The sequence below is a fragment of the Octodon degus genome, unplaced genomic scaffold (assembly GCF_000260255.1).
Source record: "Octodon degus isolate 3935 unplaced genomic scaffold, OctDeg1.0 scaffold00186, whole genome shotgun sequence".
Classification (NCBI taxonomy): domain Eukaryota; kingdom Metazoa; phylum Chordata; class Mammalia; order Rodentia; family Octodontidae; genus Octodon; species Octodon degus.
Window position 1 is genome coordinate 1,968,574 of NW_004524762.1, and position 26,085 is coordinate 1,994,658.

At 41.9% G+C, this 26,085-nt stretch overlaps 2 protein-coding genes across 2 annotated transcripts in view; one reads left to right on the forward strand and one right to left on the reverse strand.

Annotated features, from left to right (window-relative positions):
* Med12l (mediator complex subunit 12 like) overlaps positions 1-26,085 on the forward strand; it is a 327,698-nt gene that overhangs the window by 172,221 nt on the left and 129,392 nt on the right. The window lies entirely within an intron of this gene.
* Positions 19,676-26,085, reverse strand: part of Gpr87 (G protein-coupled receptor 87) — a 21,157-nt gene continuing 14,747 nt past the window's right edge. Inside the window, exons 2-3 of the mRNA XM_004643926.3 lie at positions 25,350-25,484; positions 19,676-20,800 (exon numbers count right to left, since the gene is read on the reverse strand). Coding sequence (XP_004643983.1) covers positions 19,758-20,800; positions 25,350-25,383 — 1,077 coding nt within the window. The 5' untranslated portion in view covers positions 25,384-25,484 and the 3' untranslated portion in view covers positions 19,676-19,757. The remainder of the gene's footprint in view (positions 20,801-25,349; positions 25,485-26,085) is intronic.

Consider the following 26,085-nt stretch of genomic DNA (forward strand, 5'->3'; position numbering starts at 1 on the left):
TAGCTATCGATTAATAGCTACCAATTTGAAGGGGAGAAACTGATGAGGATAAGGTTTGTCTGTTTGTCTTACTAGAATGTAAGCTCCCGAGCTTCAGGGTTCTTGTTTCATGTAGGGTGTCCTCAATGTCTAGAATCATGGCTGCCATAGGATGTGCAATGGAGAATTAGTGTGTTGAATGGACTAAGGACTGAAATAGCTCTAGAGTAAGAAGGGAGTCTATCCATCTTTTTTTGTTTGTTCATTTGTTTTGTTTTTTTTTTAGCAGGATGGATATGTTCCTCCTATTTTCTGAGTTCTCTTGCCTATGTTTGACCTTTGGGTTGGATTCTCTCGGAAGATCCCAGCAGAAGAAGCTGAGCCTTTTGCAGCTAGGTGGCTTTCCCAGTGTAAAAGAAAAGTTGGCACACTTCAAGTCCACTTAGTGCAAGTCATTCCTGGAGTGCCATGGCTCTGAGTGATTATGAAAATAAGTGTGCTGTGATCCTAGAAAACTGAGGATCAGATCCTTTTCCTAGGCAACTACTCCTAAGCGTATGTTGCCCTTGGGCCTTGGCTCAATGTACTGCTATTTATCTATCTTCTTTGATACTTGGACTTCAACAGCAGATGCTGTGTAATAGGGCAGGAAGCCCTCACCTTTCTCTGGCAGTTTTCTTACCCGAAGGACAAGGGACAATGTGATGTGTAAGACCTTAGATGGAAGGTCTTGTTGAAGAATAATAGACGGAGGATTTTAATGAAGAATAGGAGGCCAGTGATTTGTTTTAGGCCGAGAAAGACAGATTTAAGAGGAATTTAAAATTGGTCAGATCCAAAATTGTGCAAACTATTTCCTTTGGAAGTTAGAACAGGTGGATTTAGAGGCTCTGCAGAAAACTTGATTTTCCTTTGAAATAATGTGGCCTACTGATTATATTAAAGTAATAAGAGTACATTTTTACTATATTTATCCTTTTCTAAGATGTTAGTTGTGAACAAAATCTCTCTGCAAGGGAGAGCCAGTCGTAAGGATAATTGTAAAGATATGATGGATGAAATGTTATCCCTCATGCTATGCAGGAAGCTGGGAATTTAAACTGGATTCATTCTGCGTAGGAGTGGTGGGAGCTCTTCGTAACAGTGGGGCCCCTGTGTTGAAGTTGACTGCCCTACCTGTTCTGCCCAGATTCTTTTATTTTATTTTTTTTTCTTTTTCTTTTTTTGTGGAACCAGGGATTGAACTCAGGCCCTTGCTTCCTGAGCAATCTCCCTGCCCCTGCCCAGATTCTTATCAGACTGTGAATCTCCTAGCATTCACCAGGGCTGCAGGTGCAGCGCTAGGATGTGGCTGCAGCAGCCTGAAGCTAATGTGAAATTCTAGGCAGTCGATGGTACCTGGCCCGTGAATCTCCTTTGTAGCATTGAGTGTAGACTCTCAGGGTGACCAAGGAGTTTACTTTTCAACCAGGAAGCTTAAAATAAAAAGGGTGATGGACATCTTGGGGCTCAGGGAGTGACGAACACGCATCCTTGGCGCTAGGGCTTCTGGCTGAGGGTGCGTCCAGGCTTGTTCAGGATGGGCGCCCCTCAGTGCCTGCTTCTTCAAATGTGAAAAGCTCACTGTACTGGTCAACTGCGGTGCGGTTTACTTTCGCCACACTTCCCTTTTCGGGGTCTGTGCAGTCTGAGTACCTTGGTACTTTCCATTTCTTCTAAAGGTTGCATGTTGACGTAGCATAAAATGTGTTATTTTGATACTCATAATTTTCTATTTCTTTAAAAAAAATGTATTTAGTACAGGGCCTCACTGTACAGATTGGAATTGTAGTGATCCTCCTGTTTTCAGCCTACCAACCGCTGGGATTACAGGCGTGTACCACCATGCCCAGTCTCAATCGCCATCTCAGCTCAGTGCGCCCCGGGGGCAGGGCTGGCAAGGCACGCTGGGGATGGAATGCTGGTCACCTGGGCCTGCCTAAGCAGGTGCTTTGGTCTGCTGAGCTATCTGGCCAGCCCCAATTTTCTATTTTTAAGCATTATTCGTACTTTTATTACTAACATTGATTTTTTAGGTTTGTATACTTACTTGCTTTAAAAAGTATTGTAAAAAAGTATTGTGAGCCACAAAAATATCTCCCGTGTAGAGCAAAAACTGAAGTTGATATACTACTTATAGTCTATCAGCTAAATTATTTAAAATACTATAAAAATTGTGCAGTATTATAGCACAGGCTATATTGTGAGCATACAGACTTGAAAAATCAATGTTAGTAGGGTCAATGACAAAGATAAAAGCTTATACCTGTATAAATATGTATATAAAAGATATAACTGTATCTGTACAATCATGTAATTACAAAGTTATTCACATTGATTTAGAAGTAATATTGTAATAACTAATTTTGAGGTTTTGAGAAGCAGTTTGAATATGAATTTACAAACTTTTGACATCTTTCTTCTGAATGAATAATTTTTAAATGTTTTCTTTGCTGTCTGTTCATTAGAGAGATTTTTCACAACCACAATTGAGAATCCCAAATATCATCAATAACAGCATTTCAGATTTGAACATACCAGCCAATCGTAATTCTCAAACAAAAAATAATTTACCAAAACCAGTGCGAATTGTAATCATTTGGCATCACACACCATTGCTGCGTCCCGGCAGCACAGTCCTCTTCTCCACCCATACGCATGCTCAGTTCCTTCCCAGGCCAGCTGCCTGCTTACCTGCCGTCCTCACCTCCTTCCTTGAGAGTCAGACCGCACTCATCCCAGCAGGTCTCTGGGTAGGCTCTGCAGGACGCTGAAGCGCAGAGCTCCTGCTCCTCAGGAACAGATGAAAATCAGGAACTTAGCGGTCACCACGAGATAATGGGTTGGCTGAAACTCTACAGCACTGCGCAGTTAGGACTTGTTGATGCCTGGAAAGTAGAAGCAAGAAGTGGGACAGAGAGTCTGGATGTGTGGGTGGCGGGCTGCCCCTGCACTAGCTCTTTTCCTTGAGTAATGTAGAACATAGCATACATAACTTTTTGTTTGTTTTGTTTTTAATTTTCTGCTAATTTTTGACTACATGTTCATACCATCTGGTGAATGAGCAGCCGGATAATGACTGAAGTAGTTTTTCTGTTCTAAACTTTGCTGTTGTCAAAGTCAGCATGAAGAAGCCGGAGAGCAAGCCACGCTGTTTCTGTAGGGAGCTCTCCTGCAGCTGCGCTGCAGCAGGCTCGGAGGTGGGTGGGAGCTGGCGCCCCTGGAAACGTGGCGCTGCCGCTCGAGTAAGGAAGCGTGTCAGCACCAGCACCTGCCAGTGCAGAGGAGTTGCTAGTCTGCTCTTCCACATACATTTTTTCAAATGATAAACTGCTCACATAGTAATAGTGTGCTATGTTTGTGCTGCTTATGTTACCATCCTGCAAGTCGTCTTATTTTTGGCTTCCTTCCTACTTTGTAATGTAATTTGTCCTGTCCTCTTTCTCACTGAATACATTACATCTCCCCTGACCACCCAGAGGGCTACTGCAGGAGGCCTGTTAGGCACAGGATTCTCAGTTGCTCATGTCCCATGTATACAAGGGTGTAGACTTGCACATACAGCCTGCACAAGTCCTCACGCATGTGTGAAAACACCTCTAGAGTACTTGTAGTACCTCATACAGCATAAATGTTAGTTACTTAGAGAATGTGACGACAAAATGTCTGTACATGTTCAGTAGAGATGTTACTTCTTTTTTGAATAGTTTTGATCTGTGGTTGGTGGAGTCTTTGGATGGAGAACTCAAGATAAAGCCCTTTTTAGGCATCCTGCCTTTCAAGTGTGTTCACTCAGGTTGTTCATTGACAAGATATGAGGTATCAGCTTTAGTCTGAAGTTTGCTTATGTGGAAACTTTTATACATTTGCAGTGATGTTCGCCCACGGCTACTGTTAGGGCATGCTAGGCATCATCGTGGCCCTCTCTATGTGCCTCCCTAGTAGGTAGTGTTCTGAGCCCTGGAGGAGGAATAGCAGCTGAAGCGCAGCCCTGGTCTTCATACCTGTAGGTGCATTTTCGTACTTTGTGTCTCACATACCCACTGCATAGTCACTGTGGATCTCCGGGCAGAGGCAGAGGGACTGAAAACTGCTCAAGGAAGCTCTGCACTTAGTTCTGCTAGACGAATGATTCTGCAGATCTCCTTGGGCCCCAGTTGTCTCATAGCTGCTTTGACTTGGGGGGCTGATAACATCAGTGTATGCAGAGGGCTGTTAGTGTCAGCTGAAACAAGGTCTGATATAGACTTCGGTAACCATGAGGAGGAACTGTTAGGTTGAGTCCTCACCAGGCCACATTGGCGAGTTTTCCTGATGTAAACATTTTACTGATTAACTGTATGTTTGGCATTAAGTCTTAAACTGCAGCTCTCAAGACTCCCTGATTTATTGCAGGAGACACCGTTTACTCGGAGAGTCTCAGAAATGTGCTGCTGCAGAGCTTACTTGTGCTTCATGACTTTCCCATTATTGCAAATGAAACTACTGAGTCTGGCTTCTTTGCCTGGAGCTTCTAGGTTTCCTTTTAACTGTGAAGTCCAAGGGCCAGACCTGTGTGTGGTCCAAACGAGGCAGACCCTGTGTAAAATACGTGGGCGTCCAGGGCCTATGGAAAAGTCCAGGGCTCGTGGTCTGCCTGGGCGTCGGGGCATTTAGAGCTTCCGGGACCAGCAGTCCTTCGTCTTTGGGAGATTCAGTGTGATCCAGGCAGTGAGCACTGTCCACGTATGCTTCTCTAGACCATTTGTGTTTAGCTCAAATCCTTACCACAGAACAGTGAGCTAGGAGGTTTCGCTCCTGGCTTCCCTCCCACTTTTCGTTAGTAGCCGGGAAACTGAGCTCGGAGGTGCGAAGTCAGATCCCACAGTGCCGCAGCCAGCTGGGGTCTGAGCCAGCAGGACAGCTCCTGAAGTTGTGTGTTTCGCTTTTGCGCTTTCATGCTTCTTGTTGGTATCTGAATGCAGTACTTTATAAACCTTGTGGGCCTGACAGCTGTGGGCTAAAACCGAACCTGACTGTGCCCTGTATGTGGTTTGTGAGAAGCGCCCAGTGGCCTTTGTTTTTCTAGTTTTAGTTGCAGATGGCAGGGCAGGGAAGGCAGGAGGGTCCCTGAAGGACTCCAACACAGAGCTGGTGTGCAAGGGTGGGATCAGGGCACAGACCAGCATCGATGCACCGACTGAGGACCAAGTCCCTCTGCTGAACCCTTTCACAGTCAGCACACAACCGTCCAACTATTTTTTACAGAAGAGAGAATAGAGCTTCAGAAAATTTATGTTGTCCAAGACTGAACTTTAGGACTATCTTTCCTTATAGAGTTTAGGGCTCCTGCCCCGTCTGGCAGCATTTACTTAAAACCAGATGAACCACGCATGCTGTTTCATTGGCGTGTCCAGTGTCTCAGAGTAGGTACTCTAGGGTCATGGCGGCGAGCCCTTGGCACAAGTGCCACTGCAAGCTGGCTGTGATCGTTGAGAGCTCTGAAAGTTTTGCCACCTCAGCCCTAGGACATTCTTTGTGGGAACATAGGAGAAATTTATTTTCTCATTAAAAATTGCGTATTATTTACTTGCACACATAATATTTTCATTTGAGAAAAGAAAAATAACGGGAGACTGTGATGTCCAGCGGGTGAAAGGCTGCTGCTGCTGATTAGAGAAGCTAGGCACGTTCTAGAGCCAGTGGGTAAGACTGCGTTTGCCAGGGCATGGGGGAAAGTATCCAGGAGGAACTGAGAGCTTCATGAGTATGCAAGTAGTTCACAGCTGTGGCCAGGTGTGAGCATGTTCACTTCCCTGTTTTGAGCTCTGGGTTCTTAGACCTGGAAGAACTCTGATTTCCAGGCAGATGCCCTCCTTTCCAGCCTGTTGCATTTGTTCAGCTCCCTACTTCTGCCTGGACCCCTTACGAGTGATTTACCAGGAATCCTAGCTCTGCGTACCCACAAGCACGGGTGCCCTAGAGCAGAAATGCTGGTGATGAGCTACTAGCAGGGAGGTAGTAACGAGAGACAAAACTCAGCGACTGAGCTCGGGAGAGAGAAAGGCTAGAGCAGTCACCCGTTAACAGAACCGGAAGGAGAATTGTAGGAGGAGTCCGAAATGCTTGGTACCAGGAACATTTCCTCAGATTTTGAAACTTTTTGGATCTTGAGCGTAGACTTTCCTGGTTAATGATCCCTAATCTGAACGTGCAAAATGCTCCAGACCCTTAAACTTTCTGAACATTGTATAGGTGGTCAAAATGTGTGGGACTTGGAATGTTTTGCAGTTTGGATTTTCTGGTTAGTGCTGTTCAACCTGTGTTTTATCCTCTCCCCACAACATTTCTCCCATTGGATATCAGCAGATGATATATATCTGCTCTTAAATTTTCTGTGGTTACTGTTTTTTCTTAGCAGGAAAATTTTAGAAGTAGGATCTTCATTTGTGCAGTTGGATCATTTTGCCACCCAGGTTTGAAAACTGGCCCTAGCCATCATATAGAGCATGACATTTTTGAGTCATGAGTATGTTTGTGAAAGATTTAGAAATGTTTTCATGCAGAATTATACTTGGCCTTGCTTGCATTTTATTTTTTGGTAAGGTTCATGTGTGTTTATAATTAAATGTTAGCTGTTACATGTTTCTTCTAGATTTAGAAATAAGTGATGTATTAATCTTTAAAATTTAGCTTGACAAATAATAATTGCTGATACATCTTAATATGTTTTTAAAATTAGTACTCTGAGCTTGGTGTGGTGGTGCACACTTGTAATCCTAGCACTCTGGGAGACTGAGGCAAAAGGACTACTACATGCTTGAGCACAGCCTAGACTACACAGTGACCCACTCTCAAAAAGAAATTAGATATTTTATGATATCTGGTAACACAAACACATTGGTACCTCCATTCATGAGCATAACTTTTTCCACAGTTCTGGTAAACCAAGTTGGACAAGAGCTGAATCAAATTTAATGGTTAGCTTCAATGTTGACATTATGGGGAAATTTGATTTAGTTCTTGTCCATTTCAATTTGTGACCAGAATTGTGGAAAGAAATGTTTGTGAGCTGAGGTACTATTATAACTTACCTTTGTTCAGCACTATACACCAGGCATAATGCAAAATCAGTAAGAAATAAAACATAATTACAATGACATAAGAGATAGCATGGTCCCTTTTCAAGAGTCTTACTGTCAAAAACTAAATAAAAGGAAAAAGCTAAAATAGTCCATATTTGTTTTCTTTTGGTGTGTGGTGTCTTGATTTGTGCTGAATGTTTCCATTTCCTTCTGTGGAGCTCTGACATGAAAGTGTTGTGAGATTTTCTCCCTGGATCACTTGTCCTCAGCAGCGTCCCCAGGGCCCCGCCACAGCCCTCCCACCTGACCCGCTTGCACACTGCACTGTTCCTTTCTCCACTACTGTTTCAGGCAGGGCCCTTGCCTTGTGAGCGGTAGGGCTGGTTGCCTATAAATATCCCTTGCGTATTCATGCTACAAATAGAGTTTAACACGTGTAGTCCAAAAATATGTCTGTTATTGTTTCCAGTCATTTCCCACTCAGCCTTCATCAGCTGGTTCTAAAAGCTAGCTTTTTATGTCTTTATCCACAAAGGTCCTGTTTTTTTTTTGTTTTTTTTTTTTTTTCTCAAAAATGTGTGCTTTCTAACATTATACATTTTGAAAGTCTAAGCCATTTGTAGCAAAATAGATGCACCTTGAGACTGAAATGTTAAGCCAAGTAAACTAGATACAGCAGCTTAAATATCACATGGCTTCCTTTATATGGAAAGCCCAAATTATAAACAAAAAACAAAATAAAAAAAAAGTGGAAGTGAGGAGACGGAGCCTTCTCAGATGGGCAGCGAGGGGCTCAAGCGGTGGAAGAAATGGGGCGAAGGAAAAGGGATGAAGACAGGAGTGAAGACGTGCTCTGTACGCACGACTCACCCAGGGAACGGAAGCTGGGTGTGCTGCAAACGTACTGAGAAAGGCAGTGTACAAGCAGCGTTTTGCTACTTCCCTGGCGTAGCTTTCTTCCCACTTGCTTTTTTGGTCAGTAGAAAGGCATGCTCATCAAAAAAAACCCCAAAAACAAAAACAAAAAGGGGCCAGGGAGATGGCTCAGTAGAATAAGCACTTCCCTGGCAAGCTTAAGGGCCTGAGTTCAATCCCTGGTTCCGCCAAAAAAAAAAAAAAAAAGAAAGGCATGCTCACGCCCTTTGCTGCTTGCCTCCTCCTGCTGAGGGAGACTTCCTCCAGTGAGTCCTAAATAGACAGACCTTATTCTTTTTCTTTATAGGTTTTTAATATTCCCTAATTCACAAGTCAGTCTCTGTTGAAGTTCATTTAGATAAATGGGAATGTCTTCCAGTGAATTATTATTATTATTGAGGAAATGTCTTGCTAGCAAGTCTCTCACAGCAGCGTGCATGGTGTAGGTATTGATGGAGTCACAGCAGATCGGGTCTCCCAGGACACTGAGAAATTCACTGTGGTAAGAATACAAAGGATTTTATTATACAGCCTAATACAAAAGTACAAAGATATTTAGAGGAAGTGAGTTTGTGTAGCAGCTGGCAGCTAAATGCTTCTTAGTGGGTAGGCTTTTTTTTTGTTTGTTTGTTTTATTTTTGTATTTTAGGGAAGGGAAGGTCTACAGGGTGTTCAGGGTCTCACTACTAGATCGGACTCCTAGTGATCCACCTGGTTACAGCCTCCCAAGAGCTGGGATTATAGGCGCACGCCACCACGCCCAGTCTCAATTGCTGTTTCAGTGCACGGGGGTGGGGGTGGGGTGGGGGTGGGGAGGGGCCCAGCGCATCAGGTCCGGGGATTGAACCCACTTGCAGGCACTTTAATCTGCTGAGCTATTTGGCCAGTCCTGGGTAGGTTTTTATAAAGTTTATATACTGTGATAAAAGCCTAGTATTAAGAGAATGGTGTGAGCAAAGATATAGTGGCCGGAGAAACACAGAATGGAACAGGGCATAAATGGCCTGCAGGGAATTCATAATTCAACATGCCATCAGATTTTTGTGATTTGTAGTAAAATAATAGAACTTTAAAAATATAATCTGGCTGGACATATAGAGTGCAGTACAGGCCTTTTTATATTTTCCCGTGTGAAGGATTAAATCATGGCAGTTTGTTTAGAGTAGTGGAGAAGTGGGCAGACATTATATCATTAAACTAAGGTGTAAGGCACTGCATTGTAGGGAAGTACCAAACTCCCTGCAAGGAATGATGGGCTCAGGACACGCGGCAAGTGTGCACTTCCCTTAATCTAGAGCGAATAGTGGAGAAACAGATGTCTGGTGCAGTGTTGCCACCTTGTGGTAGCTGGAGAGAAGCAGCAGCTTACAAAAAGCATTAAATTTCCTAAGTAGCTTATAAGACTTCACTTCCATGTAGACACTAACGTCAAGTCATCAGCTAATGCAGTGAATATGCTCATGTAGATTTCTGTGTTGCTAGTACTAGATTGAATTTTACCCTTAAAGTGAAAAAAAAATCAGTTGATGTTAGCAAAGAACCAAAGTTTATAACTTTGTTCCCATGTTCCCAAAGCAAACATTTCCATGAATGTAGTTCCTATATGATTTTTCTTTTTTTTACTTTGGAAAGATTCTGAGAAAGCAGAGGGGGATTCTGTGCTTTGCCTGTAGGTGTGAGACATTTCTCACTGCTGTAAATTCCAGATTGCTTCTGTTCTCATGCTTCACCTCGGTTGTCACAGTCTTTGGGAAGCATCCCTGGTGCTTTGGTGTGGTGCTCATGCTGTTTCAAAGTGGGCCATGTTTTTCAGTCATGCCTTAAGTGGCTGTCAATGGTGGCCTTTTTGTTTTGGTATTTCCAGTGTCCACTGCTGTCACAGATACTCAGGTGTTTCTTGAGTACCAGTACCAGAATTTTGAGGAGATAGGGGGCATCCTACAGTTCTACCTTCTGGTTCTATAAATGTAGGTTCGTGAAAAGATAGAATTAATCGGAAAGCAGTGACGACTGTGTGTACCCTGGCAGTGTGACATCACCTGCTCACTCTCACCTGGGCACTTTAAGTGTCTGAGCACCCCTACGCCCATGTTTAATGGGGCTCAGCCTGGAATAGGTAGCTTACAGGGTGATGTGCTGCTTTGTAAGACCCTTTTCACAACACTTCCTACTGCTTGGGTTTTCACTCAGTGAAAAGGCCAAGTTATGGAGATGAGTTGTCAGAAGTCACCAAGAGGCTTGAGCTGCCACGAGACCCGTGAACATAGGGAGATACAGCTCAGACGAGGCTGCTGTTCATGCTGCAGTGTGTGGGAGGCACAGGACCGGGCAGGGCAAGGGTTTGTGGTGTTGAGACTTGAGGGGACTCGACTGATGGTTAACTGTAGTGAAAGTGAATACTGTGCTATTACATACAGGGTGCATGCATGTGTGTGTGTGTATGGGTATATGTGTGTATGTGTACATACATGTGTGTTTATCCAAAGAGCAAGCTACACATGAAATTCTGTGCAAAGTATTTTTTCCACCCAGCACACAGGTATTAGCTGAGCATACATGTTTGTGATTATAAGTTGTCTGAGGGCTGTATAGTTATCCTTGGATATTTAATTTCCTGGATAGCTTGACTGAGAAATCCTTCCTGTTGTTTGAGGGAATCAGTACTGTAGATAGCTGGACATCTGTTTAGTTAATAATTTGAGCACAGCACTTGGTTTACTCTGTGTAGTATGGACCAGCTAGTTTAATCAGATGCAGCATCAGTGAGACCAGATCTGTGCATTTGGCCTTTGGATAGGCCATTCTGGGAGCACTTGTGCTTTCTTGCTCTTGTCTGATTTCAGTCATTGTGAGATGGCTGTCTTTGAGCAAAGTGGTGCTAAGTCTGAGTGTTTGTGTACCTTCTCGTTCAACATGCTCGCATCTAGTTTCTAATGTGTTGGGATTAAAAGATAAGGCCTAAGGGAAATGATTAGGTCATCTGACAGGGCCCTCCTCCGTGGGGTGAGTGCTTTTCCTATGTGGCCTTAGAGAGTGTACTTCCTGCCTTTTCTCTCCTGCTATGCAAAGACATGGAAAGATGCCATCTTGTGTCCTTAGACAGTGCATCTGCTTGAGCCTTGGTCTTGGATTTCCCAGCCTTCAGATTTGTTAGGGATGCCTTTCTTGTGTTGAGACAGGTGGGATGCATGAGGAAGTATGGTCATACTTGTAGTATGACTTTCAGAAGGAATAGATTTCAGTTAATGTTGACAGAACCAGAATTTAGACTTGTATGACATGCATCATGACTGGAGGGATGATTGAGAACCTTTGTTCTATGTGGATGTGTTCAGACATCGGGAGAACCAGACTTCCTAAGGGTGGTGTTAATCTAACGGCTCCACCCCGCTTCCTGATCAGCCTGTTTTAGCTGTCATCTCAAGTGACCCATGCGTGGAACAGCAAAATGCAGCCTCCATCTCTAAAGATATTTAAAATCTTCAACGTAAGTTTTGTATGTAGAGTTAACAGTATTAAAGATTTGTGATAGCTTTTCTTTGGAGGAGAGAAAGACTAAATTATGATTTAGACTATATTTTCCTGTAGAAAACAAAATCAAATGGACATAGTCGATTTGGGTAGGCTTTGTCCTTTTGACATTAAACACAATCACAAACATCAAGCACTAACTCAGACACACCCGTTAGAGATTTTGGTTGCCTCGCTGCTAGCACCCAGGGTTCACAGCTGTGTCACCTGGAGGGAGGAAGCTTCCCAGTGGGGATTCTTACCGGTAAAATAGCGGGATTTGGTGAGCCCTTTGTATTTTCCCAAGCTCCTTGTACTACTAAATAATGCAGTTCTGATGTAGATGTGTATTTACAGGTGTGTGTGTGTGTGTGTGTGTGTGTGCGTGTACACGTGTGCACGTGTTTGCTCACACTGTCCTAATTCACACCTAATGAGCCAGTTTGGTGTGTGACACTTTCCTTTCAAAAATGTCTTGGTTTTAATGAAATTATTGCTTTGCATCCTAATTGCAAAGGGATAAAGTGAAAAAAATATGATTGATTGGTTTAATGTTCTACTAACACAAAGTACTGTATCATTTGCAGTGTTTATTAAATAATATACCAAGGTTCTAGTTGAGATTGTGTTCCAACTTTCACCCAAGCCTTAAAAGTATTGATGTATTAGTATATTTGCATTGATAGAATTCGTAAGTATAAATAAGTAGCCAGGCTTTTGATAATTATTGGCTAACCTTGAGGAATGCATTTCACCTCAGTATTGAGTGGGTGCTTAGACCTTGAGGTTTTTGAGCCCAGGAGGGCCCCATGAATAGCCATCAGTACCTACGTGGCCTGCTGGAAATTACTTCCTTATCTTGATTAGGAACAGTATGCTAGTGCTTCCTCATGAGTTGGCTGTGGGAATTAAATGGGTTGTACAGTACAGTGATGCCCAGCATTTGGGAAGTCCCCAAGAGTGGGAGCGTTTTTATTTCACTAGATAATAACAAGTCTTAAAAAAAAAGTAGGAGAAAAGAGGATCTGAGTGAAGGAGCAGAAAAAACAAGACAGTGACAATCGTAATAGTGCCTTCAGTAGTAGTGCTGTCAGGTTCAAATCACGATGGTGTGTAGTAGGGTCTGTGTGTACCCAACCTAAAAATCTGGCCCATGTGTGAGACCACAGAGACCGAGCCAAGCTAGCAGAAGGACAGAGGTATGGCTTGTGTGCCATTTCCCAGCAAGGATTGGTGGCATCTGGTTTAGGTGGTGAAAGGCAACGAAGGAAAGAGGGCACTCAGATCTTCAGTGCAGGTGTTTGGGCAGATGGTGATTGGCTTGAGCATTAAGCTGGAGGGACAGTGATGGAGCCTTGCGCACAGCCTGAATTTGGAACCGGACCTACCAGTTTCTTAACCTTTATCTGTTTCTTCACTTCCCAGCCCCATGCCTTTGTCCTATGTGCCTCAGTTTCTTCATATGTAAAATGGGTGTAAAGAAGAGGATGCTTGTTACTTCATAGGATTGTGGGGATGCTTGGAAATTTTATATATGTAAATGCTTTGGACGTTGTTGAGTACAGTAGAAGATTTTATTATTATCATCTATTTTGGGCTTATTGCTTTAGAAGTCATTCTGAGAGATGTCCCTACATGAAGCTTTAAAACAGGAATCTGTGGTGGAAATTTGTATATAGAGAGTTTGCAGAGATTGTTTCTTTTTTATCATTTTTGTAATTATGTAGAAGTAGAGTGAAAAAATTAGCCTTATTATTTATTATTAATATGATTATTACTCATATCCTTTTCAAAATTATGTAGTACTTCCTGGTAGCTTAGAGGCCTGAGTTTCTATTGTGCTTGGAACTTGGGCATATTATTGTCCACAGATATTTCAGAAATCTAGGTCATCGTTGTCAGAGCAGCTGTTAACACCAAAGGATACTTGTCTACTTGGTACTTTTTTGTCACTCCAGTGTTTGGTGGCTGAGACCATGGGTGGTTGTTATCTTATAAAGCATGGGGAGTCTTGGGAAGTGATGGCTTGTGGCTCATGTCCAGGTGTCCCCCTCAAGCTTCATTTGGCCGAATTTACAGCGTGTGACTGATTCATCATGCAATGCTAGCATTACGGGTTGGTGATTGCTGAATCAGGCCACTGGTTGGACTGGCCCCGCCCTGATCCCAGGAGACTGGGTACAATAGGAGGGACAAAAAAGCATTGTCTCCTCTCCCTCCCTTGTCACTTTGTTTTCTGCCACCATGAACCGTTGTCCCTTTGCCACGTGCCGTCTTTCCTTGGAGCCAGCTGATGATGGACTGAAACCTCTACAAATTGAGCTAAATAAGCCTTCCTTCTTCTAACTTTGGGTGCTGGGTATTTTGTTCAGCAATGAAAAAAGTAACTAAGAAAGTCTGTCTCCTATTGCTTATAGGAGTAGGCCCTTAAACTATTTGAGCTTAGAATTTATATCCATGATATCTATTATTTTGCCTTTAAAATGTCTTTACAGGAATGTAGCTTCTGTTTCTTAAATACCCTATTTTATTTGAGATCTTATCAAAATTCACTGATTTTGCCAAGTCACATCACCAGTGGTAATAGCTGTACATTTTTGCAAATTACATTACATATCATTTAATATATTTCTGTACTTTTCCAGCATCCTATATTTATGGTTACATACCCAGAGGCAGTCCTTGATTTCAGTGTTCCCTACGGCCTGTATTCGGGTTATCATAATTTAGTTAAATACAGTAGTAGCAGCTTCCCGGAGACATGGTTCACATTGTTAGCTACCACGGTACTGAATAATTGCATATGGTACCGGCATAACTACCAGCTCTTGTTGCTTTGCTGCCGTGAACAGCAGCTAGCTCTTCAGTTCCGCGGTTATTATGGTCCCTGCGTTTCAGTCGTGTCACTTCTCCCTAAGTCTGCTAGTGATTGGTTACTCGGTTCATGCATTTAGGCAGTGTTGTGGTTTAGATCCAGAATGCTTCTGAGCTGTCACATATTCAGAAGTGGGACATTTAGGAGATGATTCGACAATTTGGGCACTATGTCCATTTGTGCGGATTGATCTGTTGTTGAGTTTGTGGCTAGATGTGCTGATGTGCTGTTTCAAGGTATAGTCCGGTTGGAAGAGGTGTGTCGCGGGGGTTGTGCCTTGGGAGTGTGGGTCTTCTCGTCAGACTCCTGTCTCCTTTCCCTGTCTCCTGCTTGCCAGGCCTTGCCACCGTGTTGTTTGCCTTGGAGTCAGCTTCCTGTGTACTGAATCTCCCCAAACCGTGAGCTAAATTTTTTCTCTCTTAAGTTTTGTCTCAATGATAGGAAAGTGATTAGTACAGGTAGCAAAATGTGTAGTTGTGTTACCTTTTCATTTGCCAGTGTCAACACTATGCAGTTTTATGAAGACAAATTGATTGGCGGAGCTGACCAGCAAACATAATCATGTATCAAAGAAACAAAAAGCAATCATGTAGTAAATGAAGTTAAAAAAGTGGAAAGGGACATGCAGGACAAGTAGCTGCTGACTGTGGGAAGGTGATTGTCTAGGTGTGCAGCCCAATGACTGAGCAGAGGCAGACGCAGACATGAGTGTGGACAGCTGTGAAGGGTGAGATGTGCTAGAGAAAGGGATACTGGCCAGACATGTCCCAGCACAGGAATGCTCGATGTCTAGTGATTAAAAACAAAACAGAACAAATCAAAAAAAACCCAAAACAAAAAAACCACACAAACAATAAAATGTTGGAAAGTAACTTAAACATAGAAAATAACAAGAGTATGGCAATTTTGTACAGCTTAGCAAAGGGCTTCACAGTCTTCGTGTAGTCACTTGGTGTAAATAGGACACAAAATTGTATTATTCATCTGTTCTATGAGTTCTGCCACTAGATGGTACCAGATGGCTAAGTTCTATATCTACTAGATATTTGTATTACCATGAAATTTAAAAATGTTTCCTCTTAGGAAGCCAGGGCTATCCAATTCACACTGATCTCAGTGTCTGTTTTTGGTTTTGTTTTTTATGAATTTAGGATGTGATCTACAGATTGTACAGTATGTTCAGTGTCTCAGTGCATAGATTGGACTTGTAGTGATTCTCCTGTGCTCGGCCTCCCAAGCATTGGGAATTGGGATTATGGGCCACGCCACCATGCCCAGTCTCAATCCCATCTCAGCACACCCTGGGGGCAGGGCCGGCACTCAGCGTGTTTTTTTTCGTGGTAATTTCTCTTAAATATTTGAGGTGTTGGCTTCTGGTAGTGGCTAGTTGGGAGGAGGGGATTTTTTTCCAAAGTTTTGTGGTCCCCAGCTCTGTATTGTGCTTTCCTTAAGACTAATTGTCCTTAGTACATTTACTTAGTATATTAGGTCCGCTGCTTTTCTGAAGACTAAATTTCCTTAGTATATTAGCTCCCATTTCTGCTGGTGGGCTTAAATTTGTTTGTGTTAAAGCGGCGCTCTGTTGTGCGTGCGCATGTATTGCCTTGATTACTTAAGCTGTGTCTGCCTATTTTCTTACATACTACTTCCGTGAAGCTTCAGTTGTGAGATAAAATACTGGCATAGTATTTGGAAATGAGAATTAAGTATTGCTGAAATGGTTTAGTAGTTACAGCATACTCAGCAAAATACAAATTGAACGATTTTCTGTAGATCAGTTTCTTTGAATGTGAGTTTAATGAAGAATACTAAAATTTCTCTGTGGAGATTCTCTGAATATTTCTCTTTTGAATGAAAGGAAGAATATAGCATTTATTGCTCTGTGAGAAGATCCAGAGATATTGACTATATTTTAATCATCTTTAATCCAAATATGTGGAATCGTCAGGGCTTAGAAGGCTGATAAGATACCAGGACTAGAAATTCTGCTCCTAATCTCATGATAGAGTGAAGTCAAATCCTAGACACACTAAAAGCATTGCATAATATTACCTCTAGGGTATGTGTAAAAGGTGTATATGAAACGTATTTCAATCTTGTATTTAGACATGGGAATATTCCTAAGGTAGCTCATTAGATATGTGAAAATATTTCCAAATACTATAGAAACCCAAGTCTGAAACAATTGTGGTCCTAGGCATATTGGATAAGGCCTACTCAGTGAGCATAACTCATTATTTTCAAACTTTCAGTTCATTTTAAAAACTAATAAACTTCCTAGTTTTTTCGCACTTACTGAAATACATGGTATTTTTTGGGCACAAGTGCCACATTTTTATATAATGCTCCTGTTGTTGCTATTTTACTCATGTAAATGATTGTTGGTTATTCTTTATAAATTTTTGTTACATAGTGTGGAAGTTGGTATAAAAATATAAGCAGTGTGATTTTAAGTGGTTTTATTATTTAATAATTGTTAAAAATCATTTATTCATTTATGTATTTATTTGGTATAGGGTCTTGTGACACAGCTTGGACTCATAGTAATCCTCTTGTCTCAGCCCCCCAGCACTGGGATTACAGGTGTGCACTACCACACCCCGTTTTAGGTCTGGCATACCATGCCAGGTCCAACATGGCATGTAGAGTGGAGGATTGAACCTGGGCACTTGCACTTGCCAGGTGGGCACTTAGACCACCGAGCTATCTATCCAGCCCAGTTTTATTATATGAATAGGAAAATGCTCTATTTTTTTTTCTAGGGCAGTTTTGTAAGATATTGCATGAATTTGGTAATGCCATTTCAGCAAATAAAACTACTGTGACAGTAAATATGCTCAATGTCTATACAGCTATCAGTATTGAAACACTGAGATGAATTTTAAAATCATATAGATACCTCTTAGAATTGAGGTCTGGGGCAGAGGACTAGGTGAGGTCTGGAGTAGAGATGTCTTGGAAGGAAGGCCCTGAGTGCGGAATGAGCCGGTCAGTGCTGTGAGGGAGGGAGGGTGTTCCTCAAGTCTCTAGGTTCCAGGAATGCTGTGCTTTCAGCAAGCTCCATAAACATCCTACTCGATAATGTGGCTTTTGGTATTTTTGAGTGGGACCTGTGGTATGGGAGAGAAGCAGAGGCTGGAGAATCTAGGCCAGCTCATACGTAGGGTGTTCTCCAGGCTGTGTGTGATGCTGCCCTGTTTGTAGTGGAGCTGTGGCTCAGCCTAGACTTTCGCAGGTCGGGGAGAAAGGCATGAGGCTGTCCAGCCGCCTCTCCTCATTGGTCTCAGAACATGCCTGTCTTTATCTAATGACATGCTGGGAAGAGATGGCTGTTTTGGTGGAAGTTGTCGGCGAGGTCCTTTAGCCCTCTGGGTCATCTCCTTGCCCAGGACCGACTTGCCTCTTAGGCGCTCTGGAGCACAGTCTTTGAATCCTTTTCCTGTGATCGTGTTCCCGTCCTTGAATGCAGTTTCCACGCTTCACAGAGGTGATCACATCTGCACTGCGTTATTCTTACAGCCTCACTTTTACTCGCTGTCACTGAGACTTTTGCACACAGGTTACAGAGTGCAAATGACATAGTGTACCGTGCTGTGTGTGTTTTATACATGTGTTTGTGTGTGTTACCTGTAATGCCCTCCATTAGTGAGCAGGCATACTTTTTTCCCCTGTTAATGCTTCTAATACTCTGTGAGGAACAAACCAGGATCTACATTAGTGCCACACAGCAGACGGTTTTGAAAAGGAAGCTGACCAAAATAGCTCAGCGGATTAAAGCACCTGCAAGCAGGCGCAGGGGCCAGGGGTTCTATCTACCCGAATGCTCTGGTTGTTTTCGCTTTTGGCTTGACTGACTTATGAACTGTCTGCTGGACTTGTGGATGTACCTGGCTATGGCTATGTAACACCCAATCAGAATCACCAGCACAACTACAAATAAGCGCCCTGTCCCTGGGGTGCACTGAGACAGCAATTGAGCCTGGGCGTGGTGGCATGCACCTGTAATCCCAGCTCTTGGGAGGCTGTATACAGATGGATCACTATGAATCTGATCTAGTAGTGAGACCCTAAACACCTTGTAGACCCCTTGCTAAAATTAAAAAAAAAAATAAATAAAGGAAGTTGGTTAGATAGTCTAAGATTTAAAAGGTTACTGTTATTTTTTGAGGGGGATGGTACTATGGATTGAACCCACATTCTCAAATTTGATCCTCCTGCCTCTGCCTCCTAAATAGCAGGGATTATAGGCATGCACCCTTGTGCCTAGCTACTCTTACGCTGTTTGACTTAATGAACTCTGTCATTCATTTTGCATTTAAATTTTTACATTAATGATATCTGTATTAAAGGCTGAGTGTGGCTTATTATAGGACAGAATATTTTGCTAATCTTTTTCTAAAGTAAAAGTACTAGTAAATAATTATTAAGTGGCTCTTTCATAAACTAAATATACTTAGCTCATCTTCAGTTTTTCATCTCTAGCCTTAGCAAATCCGGATTTAATTGCATTGTAAAAATATGATAGCAAAATAACTTGAATATTGTATCCAGACTCTGCCTTTCCAATAGTAATTGTTTTATCTGAAATAGCTTATTTAAAATCAGTCAGATGAATCTGACAATTTCAACATACTGCCTAAAAATTTCCAGAGAACATTTCTCTTCCTCTACATCATTTTTTTTTTTTTTTTAGGCCCATACGACACTGAAAACCACAGTGAGGTATTACATATTTTATGCATGGGATGATAGGAAGTATAGTGATTAGTATTACTCTGTCATATCTGCAGTAAATAAGCTGGCTTGCGAAGAACATTTTCTTTCCCAAATCTTGATCCTCAAGGCTCCTTAGACTGTCCCCTTCCTTCTGTTCGGTGAGAGCGTGACTTCAGAACGACCTCGTCCTGGAGAAGAGGTGCAGCGCGCTCACAAAGCTGCGGCTCTGCTTTTGTGGTGCTGGGGTCTATGTGCTTTGAGGTAGCACAGAGTTCTAGTTTTACCCTTCTAATATTTTAAAATTTTGAAATAGGTATTCACTGACTTGCCCAGGCTGGTCTTCACCTTGTGATTGTCCTGTCTTGGCCCCTGAGTGGCTGGGGTGGCAGAGTGTGTCCTGCCTTGCACATGGCCGTGGCTCTTCCTGGGGCCACGAGCCCTGCCATTCAGCCAGCACATCCTGCCTCGCATTCATCTGACTTGTTGCTATGCTTTCCTGTTTTACTTAGCTCCAAATTATGCCCTAATTTCATGTCATTTTAGTTGTTTTACAATCCATATTTTGAGGGACTTAAGCAAGGAAAATGAAAAGAATTGTTTATTTACACTTTATACATATTAATTCCAAGAAAAAGCTACAGTCTCATGGTTTCCAGTCCCTACACATCAGTATAGTCATAATATATCCGGACTTCAGATCTCCTGACACTTTGCAATGATCTGATGCTTTCACTCCTGGTCCTGATATTTGATTTCTTGAATAATCTTCTTGAGAATGACCTGCACATGAAAAAATAAATGATTGGGTCCAAACACACATTACATGCAGACAAAAAAAGTGTCATTTCTTTGCAGTAATAGAGAATTTTATGTGCAGATTCATCTAGTAGTCTATCTAAGTAACTAAAAGTGAAAGGAATTCTGCACAAGTGATATGGTAAAAAGCAGGTAAAAAACACAGCCACAACCACCCGAATGCTCTGGTTGTGTTTTCGCTTTCGGCTTGACTGACTTATGAACTGTCTGCTGGACTTGTGGATGTACCTGGCTATGGCTATGTAACACCCAATCAGAATCACCAGCACAACTACAAATAGGCAGCCATTCACATAGTTGACTGCCTGGTGCCATTTGACTCCCAGAGGACTTTTAAGTTTCATGCAGTCATGAATATTTTCCTTCGTTGGTTGTCCATTTGTTAGGATGATGTTTGGCAAGGACAGAACAGTCATGATCACCCAAACACACACGGATAGAACCTTCGTAAAGGTTATGCTGTACATGCGAGAGTCCCCAAATGGCTTTACCACCTTCAGGTAGCGATCGATGCTTATCAGCCCGAGAAACGCAATGGAAGTATACATGTTTGCATAAAACAAAACTGAAGTATATCTGCATAGGATAGATTTGAAGAACCAAGGTCCAAATCCTGCATCATGGACTATTCGAAATGGGAATGTCAGAGTCATTATAAGGTCGGCCACCACTATGTTTTTGAGATAAAATATGAAGCTGGTTTTATTCCTAATATGGAAGAAAATCCACACTGCTAAGCCATTCAGCAAGATGCTTGCCACAAATAGAATGAGGTAAAGCACAGGCAAGACGATAGTGTCAAACTCATTGTGCAAGGTGGTGTTTTCTCCAGGTCCGGCTGTGGTGGTGTTTGCAGGTGGGCCTCCTTGGCTGGGCAGCTCATTGTCTGCAGGAGAAGTGGAGAGACAGTGTACTTCAGTGCTCGTGTGCGTGGCCCACAGCCCACCAAATGCCCAGCTGAACTGTTGTCATTTGAATGAGTTTGAGGGTTTCCTTGACCACTGGAGGTGGCCCCCTTCTCCCCACACCAAGGTCCCTTGAGTAAAAAGCAGTATTTGTGATTCTCTTTAACAGCCTTTGGGAAATAAATACATCAGTGTAAGCTGTCCTAATTTTTAATTTGTTGTTCTTTATCCTTATAGAACCAACAAAACCTGAGTCAGAAGATCAAAATTTCTTGTAACCAGAGAATAATATGGGGTATGGTAATTAGCACACTGTAGTCTTTGATGTACTCCTTCCTTGTAGTTGTCAGGAGTTGGGAAGGAATGAAATTTGTGGGCCGTTTTGATTTGTCTATGATAGCCATAACTTAGGCTTCTTTAGGAACGTTAGCTGGGAATACAAATAAAATGTGTTGATCGTGTGTGTGTGTGTGTGTGTGTGTGTATGTGAAAAGAAACTCTGCTGTCTTCTAAAATAATATGAAGTCCAAAGTGGATACAGATCTGGCTTAGATGCTGGCTTAATTCTTTTAGATGCATTTCACTTTAATAGAATTTAAGATGTAGCTTGGTGTGAAATTACTGCAGATAACCTGTTTTGTGGAGTGTAATCATCTTTCACTATTATACACCATCTCGTGCATTTTTCAGTGAAGTGTAATTTGTACAGATGAGTATCTTCGAGTAAATGTTTCTGTGTAGTCCACTGAAAAATGCTGATTTTGTGTTTTGACTCAAGATTTAACTTTATTACAAAGGAAGGTAATTTGTTAAATTAATTGCAAGCTTACTATGTTTTCCTTATCTGTGAGCATTATGAGTTTTAAAAATCATTTGTATTTTTGGAATTTTTGTTTCATGTAATTAAATATGACTACCCTCCTACTCTATCTCACAATCAGTGGGCTAGTTTAGGAGCATTTGCTTTATGGGGCAGCCGTGGACGTGACCTCTCAGATCTCCCTCTGTAGCATGGGCAGGAGTGTGACGGCTAGGCCGCCTGCGGTGTGCTTGATTGGCCTCACTTTCTTGCTGATGCCTGTGTTCCCCAGGACCACGCCCAGCTCATAACTGCGCATGGCGGGGAAGCTCAGACAAGACTGTTCTTGCCAGACCGGGAGTTCCTCTTGCGCATGACTGGCTGTAGGACTACTGAACAGGCTGGTTGGAATTCTCTTCAAATTATAGTGCATTATAACTCATCCTACTCAACCTTGATTCTTTCCTGCCTCTGCCCCATGGGTGGTTGGAGACTGCTGAAGCCTACTGCCGCCTGATTCTCTCCATTGTCCCATGAAAGCATTTCCTGACATCAATCTCTTTACGCCATTATGGTTTTTGCCATCTGTTTTGTTTTGCTTTGTTTTGAGTTTTGGGGGAGGTGGGGGGAACCTGAACTTAGTTTCAAATTTGCCTTTTAGAAATAAAGTTTGAAGGAGGGTCATTTCTGAATGTTTACTTCTCACTAGTAATTTTGCCACTTGTGTACATGACAAGCAATTTACTGTTTTTCATGTCTTTGTAGAAGTAGAACAAGATCGATACTTTTGATAATAATAATTCAAAAGCAGTTTCTTAAATTGCTGTCTTGACATGTAAGTCCAGTTTTCTCCTGAGTAGCTTTTGTCCTCTTTCTGAGTCTTTTCCTTACTGTGTTTTTAAAACTGGTCTTCCTGGCCTAAATATCTGCCCATAGACTAGTAATTTATACCTGGACAAGCCTGTTAAGGCCTACGGTGTTACCAAGTTTAAAAGTTTAAGTTACAAGCTTAAAACGTCTGATTCAGCTGCTGTCTTATATCTTTCTGCTGCTAGTCTCAAATTTTGTCTTGAATGTTATTATTTAAGCCTGCTTGATTTCAAATGTGTGGGAGTCTTGGCTGTTTCTATCCAGAAGATCCAAATTAGTATCACAACCATTAGAAGCTTTCTAGGAAGAGCAGCTTTAACTGAGTTTAGGTGTCTGCTTGGATCAATTTATCTAGTTAGACTATTAGCAGTCACTTTGGTTTTACTCAGAATAGGCCTGTTGGGAAGTAGAGAGCAGATAAGCTTTAATCAGAGTAAAAGGTTTCATCTGAGAAATTCAGCTCGAAAAGGAGAAGCTCCATAATCTCCTGAAATGATAGCTGTGCCTTGAAACAGTTTATAGCACTGAGGCACTGGTGTTTAAAGCCACGGGAAAGGCCAGTGGAGCACCAGCAGCAGTGCACAGGGCCCGAGGTGTGGCAGCTCTTGGGCCTCTGGATCTATGTGTGTACTCTTGTGGGATGAAAACACAAACCTGTCCCTATATTCCAGTGTTCCTTAGGGAGTGCGTGTCTGCATAGCATATTATTATAACACTTCAATGTTTAATTATAAGAACCAGCGTTCTTATTAAGTGATAATTTATCTGGCAATTATGATTATTAAAACAAAGCCTTAAATCAAAATGTCAAAAGAAGCACATATACATATTCTGTGTTATAAATAAAATATACCAGCATGAATATATTTATCTCATAGTGGCTAGAAACTCTTTTGTGCCTTTAGGACAGTCTGATGATTGTGTTATCTCATAGTACTTGCTTTCTTGGTTCATATTTGGGATTAACGTTTGGGAATACAGAACTCCTTACGTTAAGTGGGATAAGCCTGAAATATTACTTCATTTACAGGATAGCTTAAACAAATTGGCAGCTAAAGCCTGTTGAGTCATTTTGTGAAATAATATGGTAGTAGAGAGAGAAAAGTGAGTTCTAAGGTGCGTGATGAGCCATCTGAGTGTTGCTCTGAGTGGCTCAAGATTGCATGTGGAGAGTTCTCTATGGCTTCTATTGGTTTTGGCCAGGTCATCTCAACATTTCTTCTCCATGATGGCCCCTAGTAGGCCCAGACTTTTCAGAACTTTTGGGCATGCTCAGAATCATTTCTGTATTTAGCTCCTGCTCAAGAACATCAGTCATTAAAAGCTTAATGGCTCCCCTTAACTGGGCAGGTGTATCTGGCTCTTCACATGTAGAGAACTTGGCTAAGTTGAGGGATGTTTTTAATGATGATAGCTTGGCAATTCAATTAAGAATCAGAAACTTTTTATTATGTGAAGCCTGTTTTATCTTATTATTTGTTAAGATAGTATTCCTCATGTTCTTTAGTGTAGGACTTTATGCATAGTGGCAGTTTAAAGAATAAAAACTCCCTTGTTATTCTCCCCCAGCTTCCCTCAACTCCTTTTAAATTAAACCATCAATACCAATGACAATAGAACTCTAGTTCCATAATAAGTTATTTTGTGCCCCATATGAGGGTAAGACCATGTGTGGTGGGGTTGGGGGTCTGTGGCTGTATTTTGCAGAGAAAATGTGTATGTGCTCTTGTGTGAACACATGTGTGTTTTGAAAGACATGGTATTTATTCATGGTATTCATAACCAGATATAGCATTAGATATATGGGATTATTTTGAAGTTTACATTATGATTAAGCACAAAAAAATTCAGTTTCTCCTAGATTGACCCTACTCACATTTCTCACTAGTTGCATGTGGCTGCCACATTGTCCAATGCAGATAGGAAGAATTTCCTTTATTGTGGAAAGTCCTGTGTAATACCGGACTTTTTAGCCACTTACTATTTTTTTTATAAAAGAATGGAATATATGCATGTTTCGTCTCTTAATATCTTTGTAAAATACCTTTATGTCTTAACATCTTTATAAAACATCTGTATCTTTATAAAGTGGGATGGAACATAGATATTTTGCTGGATCGCAAGTACTCTGATTACAGTTCCTAGCACTTGCGAGGCACCACAGTGTGCTTGCTACGATCTGTCTGGCAGTGTCAGCTGGAGGAGGTAGGAGTGGCGAGGAACCCTGGCACTCGCACCAGGCAAAGCCGCCGTGCGTTGTTGCTCACTGGGGCATGTCTCTCCTTGGCACAGAATTCACGTGAAAGTACCCACTTATGCCACTGCCCTGCCTGCCAGGTGGGAATGAACTAATAAAACCCTGCAAATTACAGGGTGTCACTGCCGTGGTCTGGTGGCCATCATGGGATCATTTCCTCTATAGTGATCCGGCAGACTTAGACTCTTCAGAATAATATGCATTTTGCCTTGAGTTTGAAAAATTTTCTCCAGTGTTAATTTATTTAATCCTTGTCATTTTACAGATGAGGTTATAGCTAGATGGAACAAAGTTTAAAAACCTCAGTTGCCATCTCTCGTATTTGCTTTTTGTGTGCTTGTTTTTGAGACAGGGCCTCACTATGTAGTTCAGGCTGGTTTGGAATGCACTGCAATTTTCTTGCCTCAGCCTCCGGAGTGCTGAGATTACAGATGTGTGCCACTACACTTGACTTTGTACTTGCTACTTTATACTTAATAAAAAAAACAAGGATAAATGTGTATTTTTTTAAAAAAAATTTTCTCCTGTGATCGTTAAAACAGAAAGATTGCTGTCAGTTTATACAAGGCAATGATAGAGTACAATTTTCTCTTTTATGGCTTACTTGGTAGCTTGGCAAGTGTCAAGTTGAGCCCCATTCTTTAGTTGTGATGTTCTGTAAGCAACAGTGCATGTCAGGAAGCGCTTGGGGATGCCTGAGGCAGGGGTTCAGCATGGGTACGTCCTGGCTTGACTAGTTCTAGAGAGAAGAAAAAGAAATGGTGGGAAAAACCCCAACAGTTGAGAAGAGTTTTGCATGTGTTATTGTCAGAGAACATATACTCGGCTGTGAACGCTTGTGCCACCGAGGAGCTATTTTTTTGTCTCCTTCCAGCCTGTCATAGAGTGTGGACTATTTTTCTATATACTGTCTATCTAGATACCACTGTGCGACCCTGAGGAAGTTACTTGGCATCGCTGTGACTCAGGGTTCTTCTGGCTGAAATAATTAATAATAATAATAATAATATGAAATTTTCTAAGCATTATGTGAAATAATCCATAAAACTCTTCATAGAAACTGGCTTGAAGAACTCACTCAGACATTTTAGCTTATTCACCTTTCTATTCCTGTTTGTTGTGCTTATGTTTTTTGATCTGAGTGTGTGAAACTAATTGCATATATGACGGGATTGTATACAATTGGAGATTGTTGCCTTTTTTGAAAAAGATCAATCCTGTGTATTTTATAAACTCAGATGCATTCAACACCCTATTCTTGTAGTCTCTGGGGTTCTAGTTCAGCTTATATCCCACTACTTGTATAACTTCAGTCAAGTCAAATGACCTTTCTGGAATTG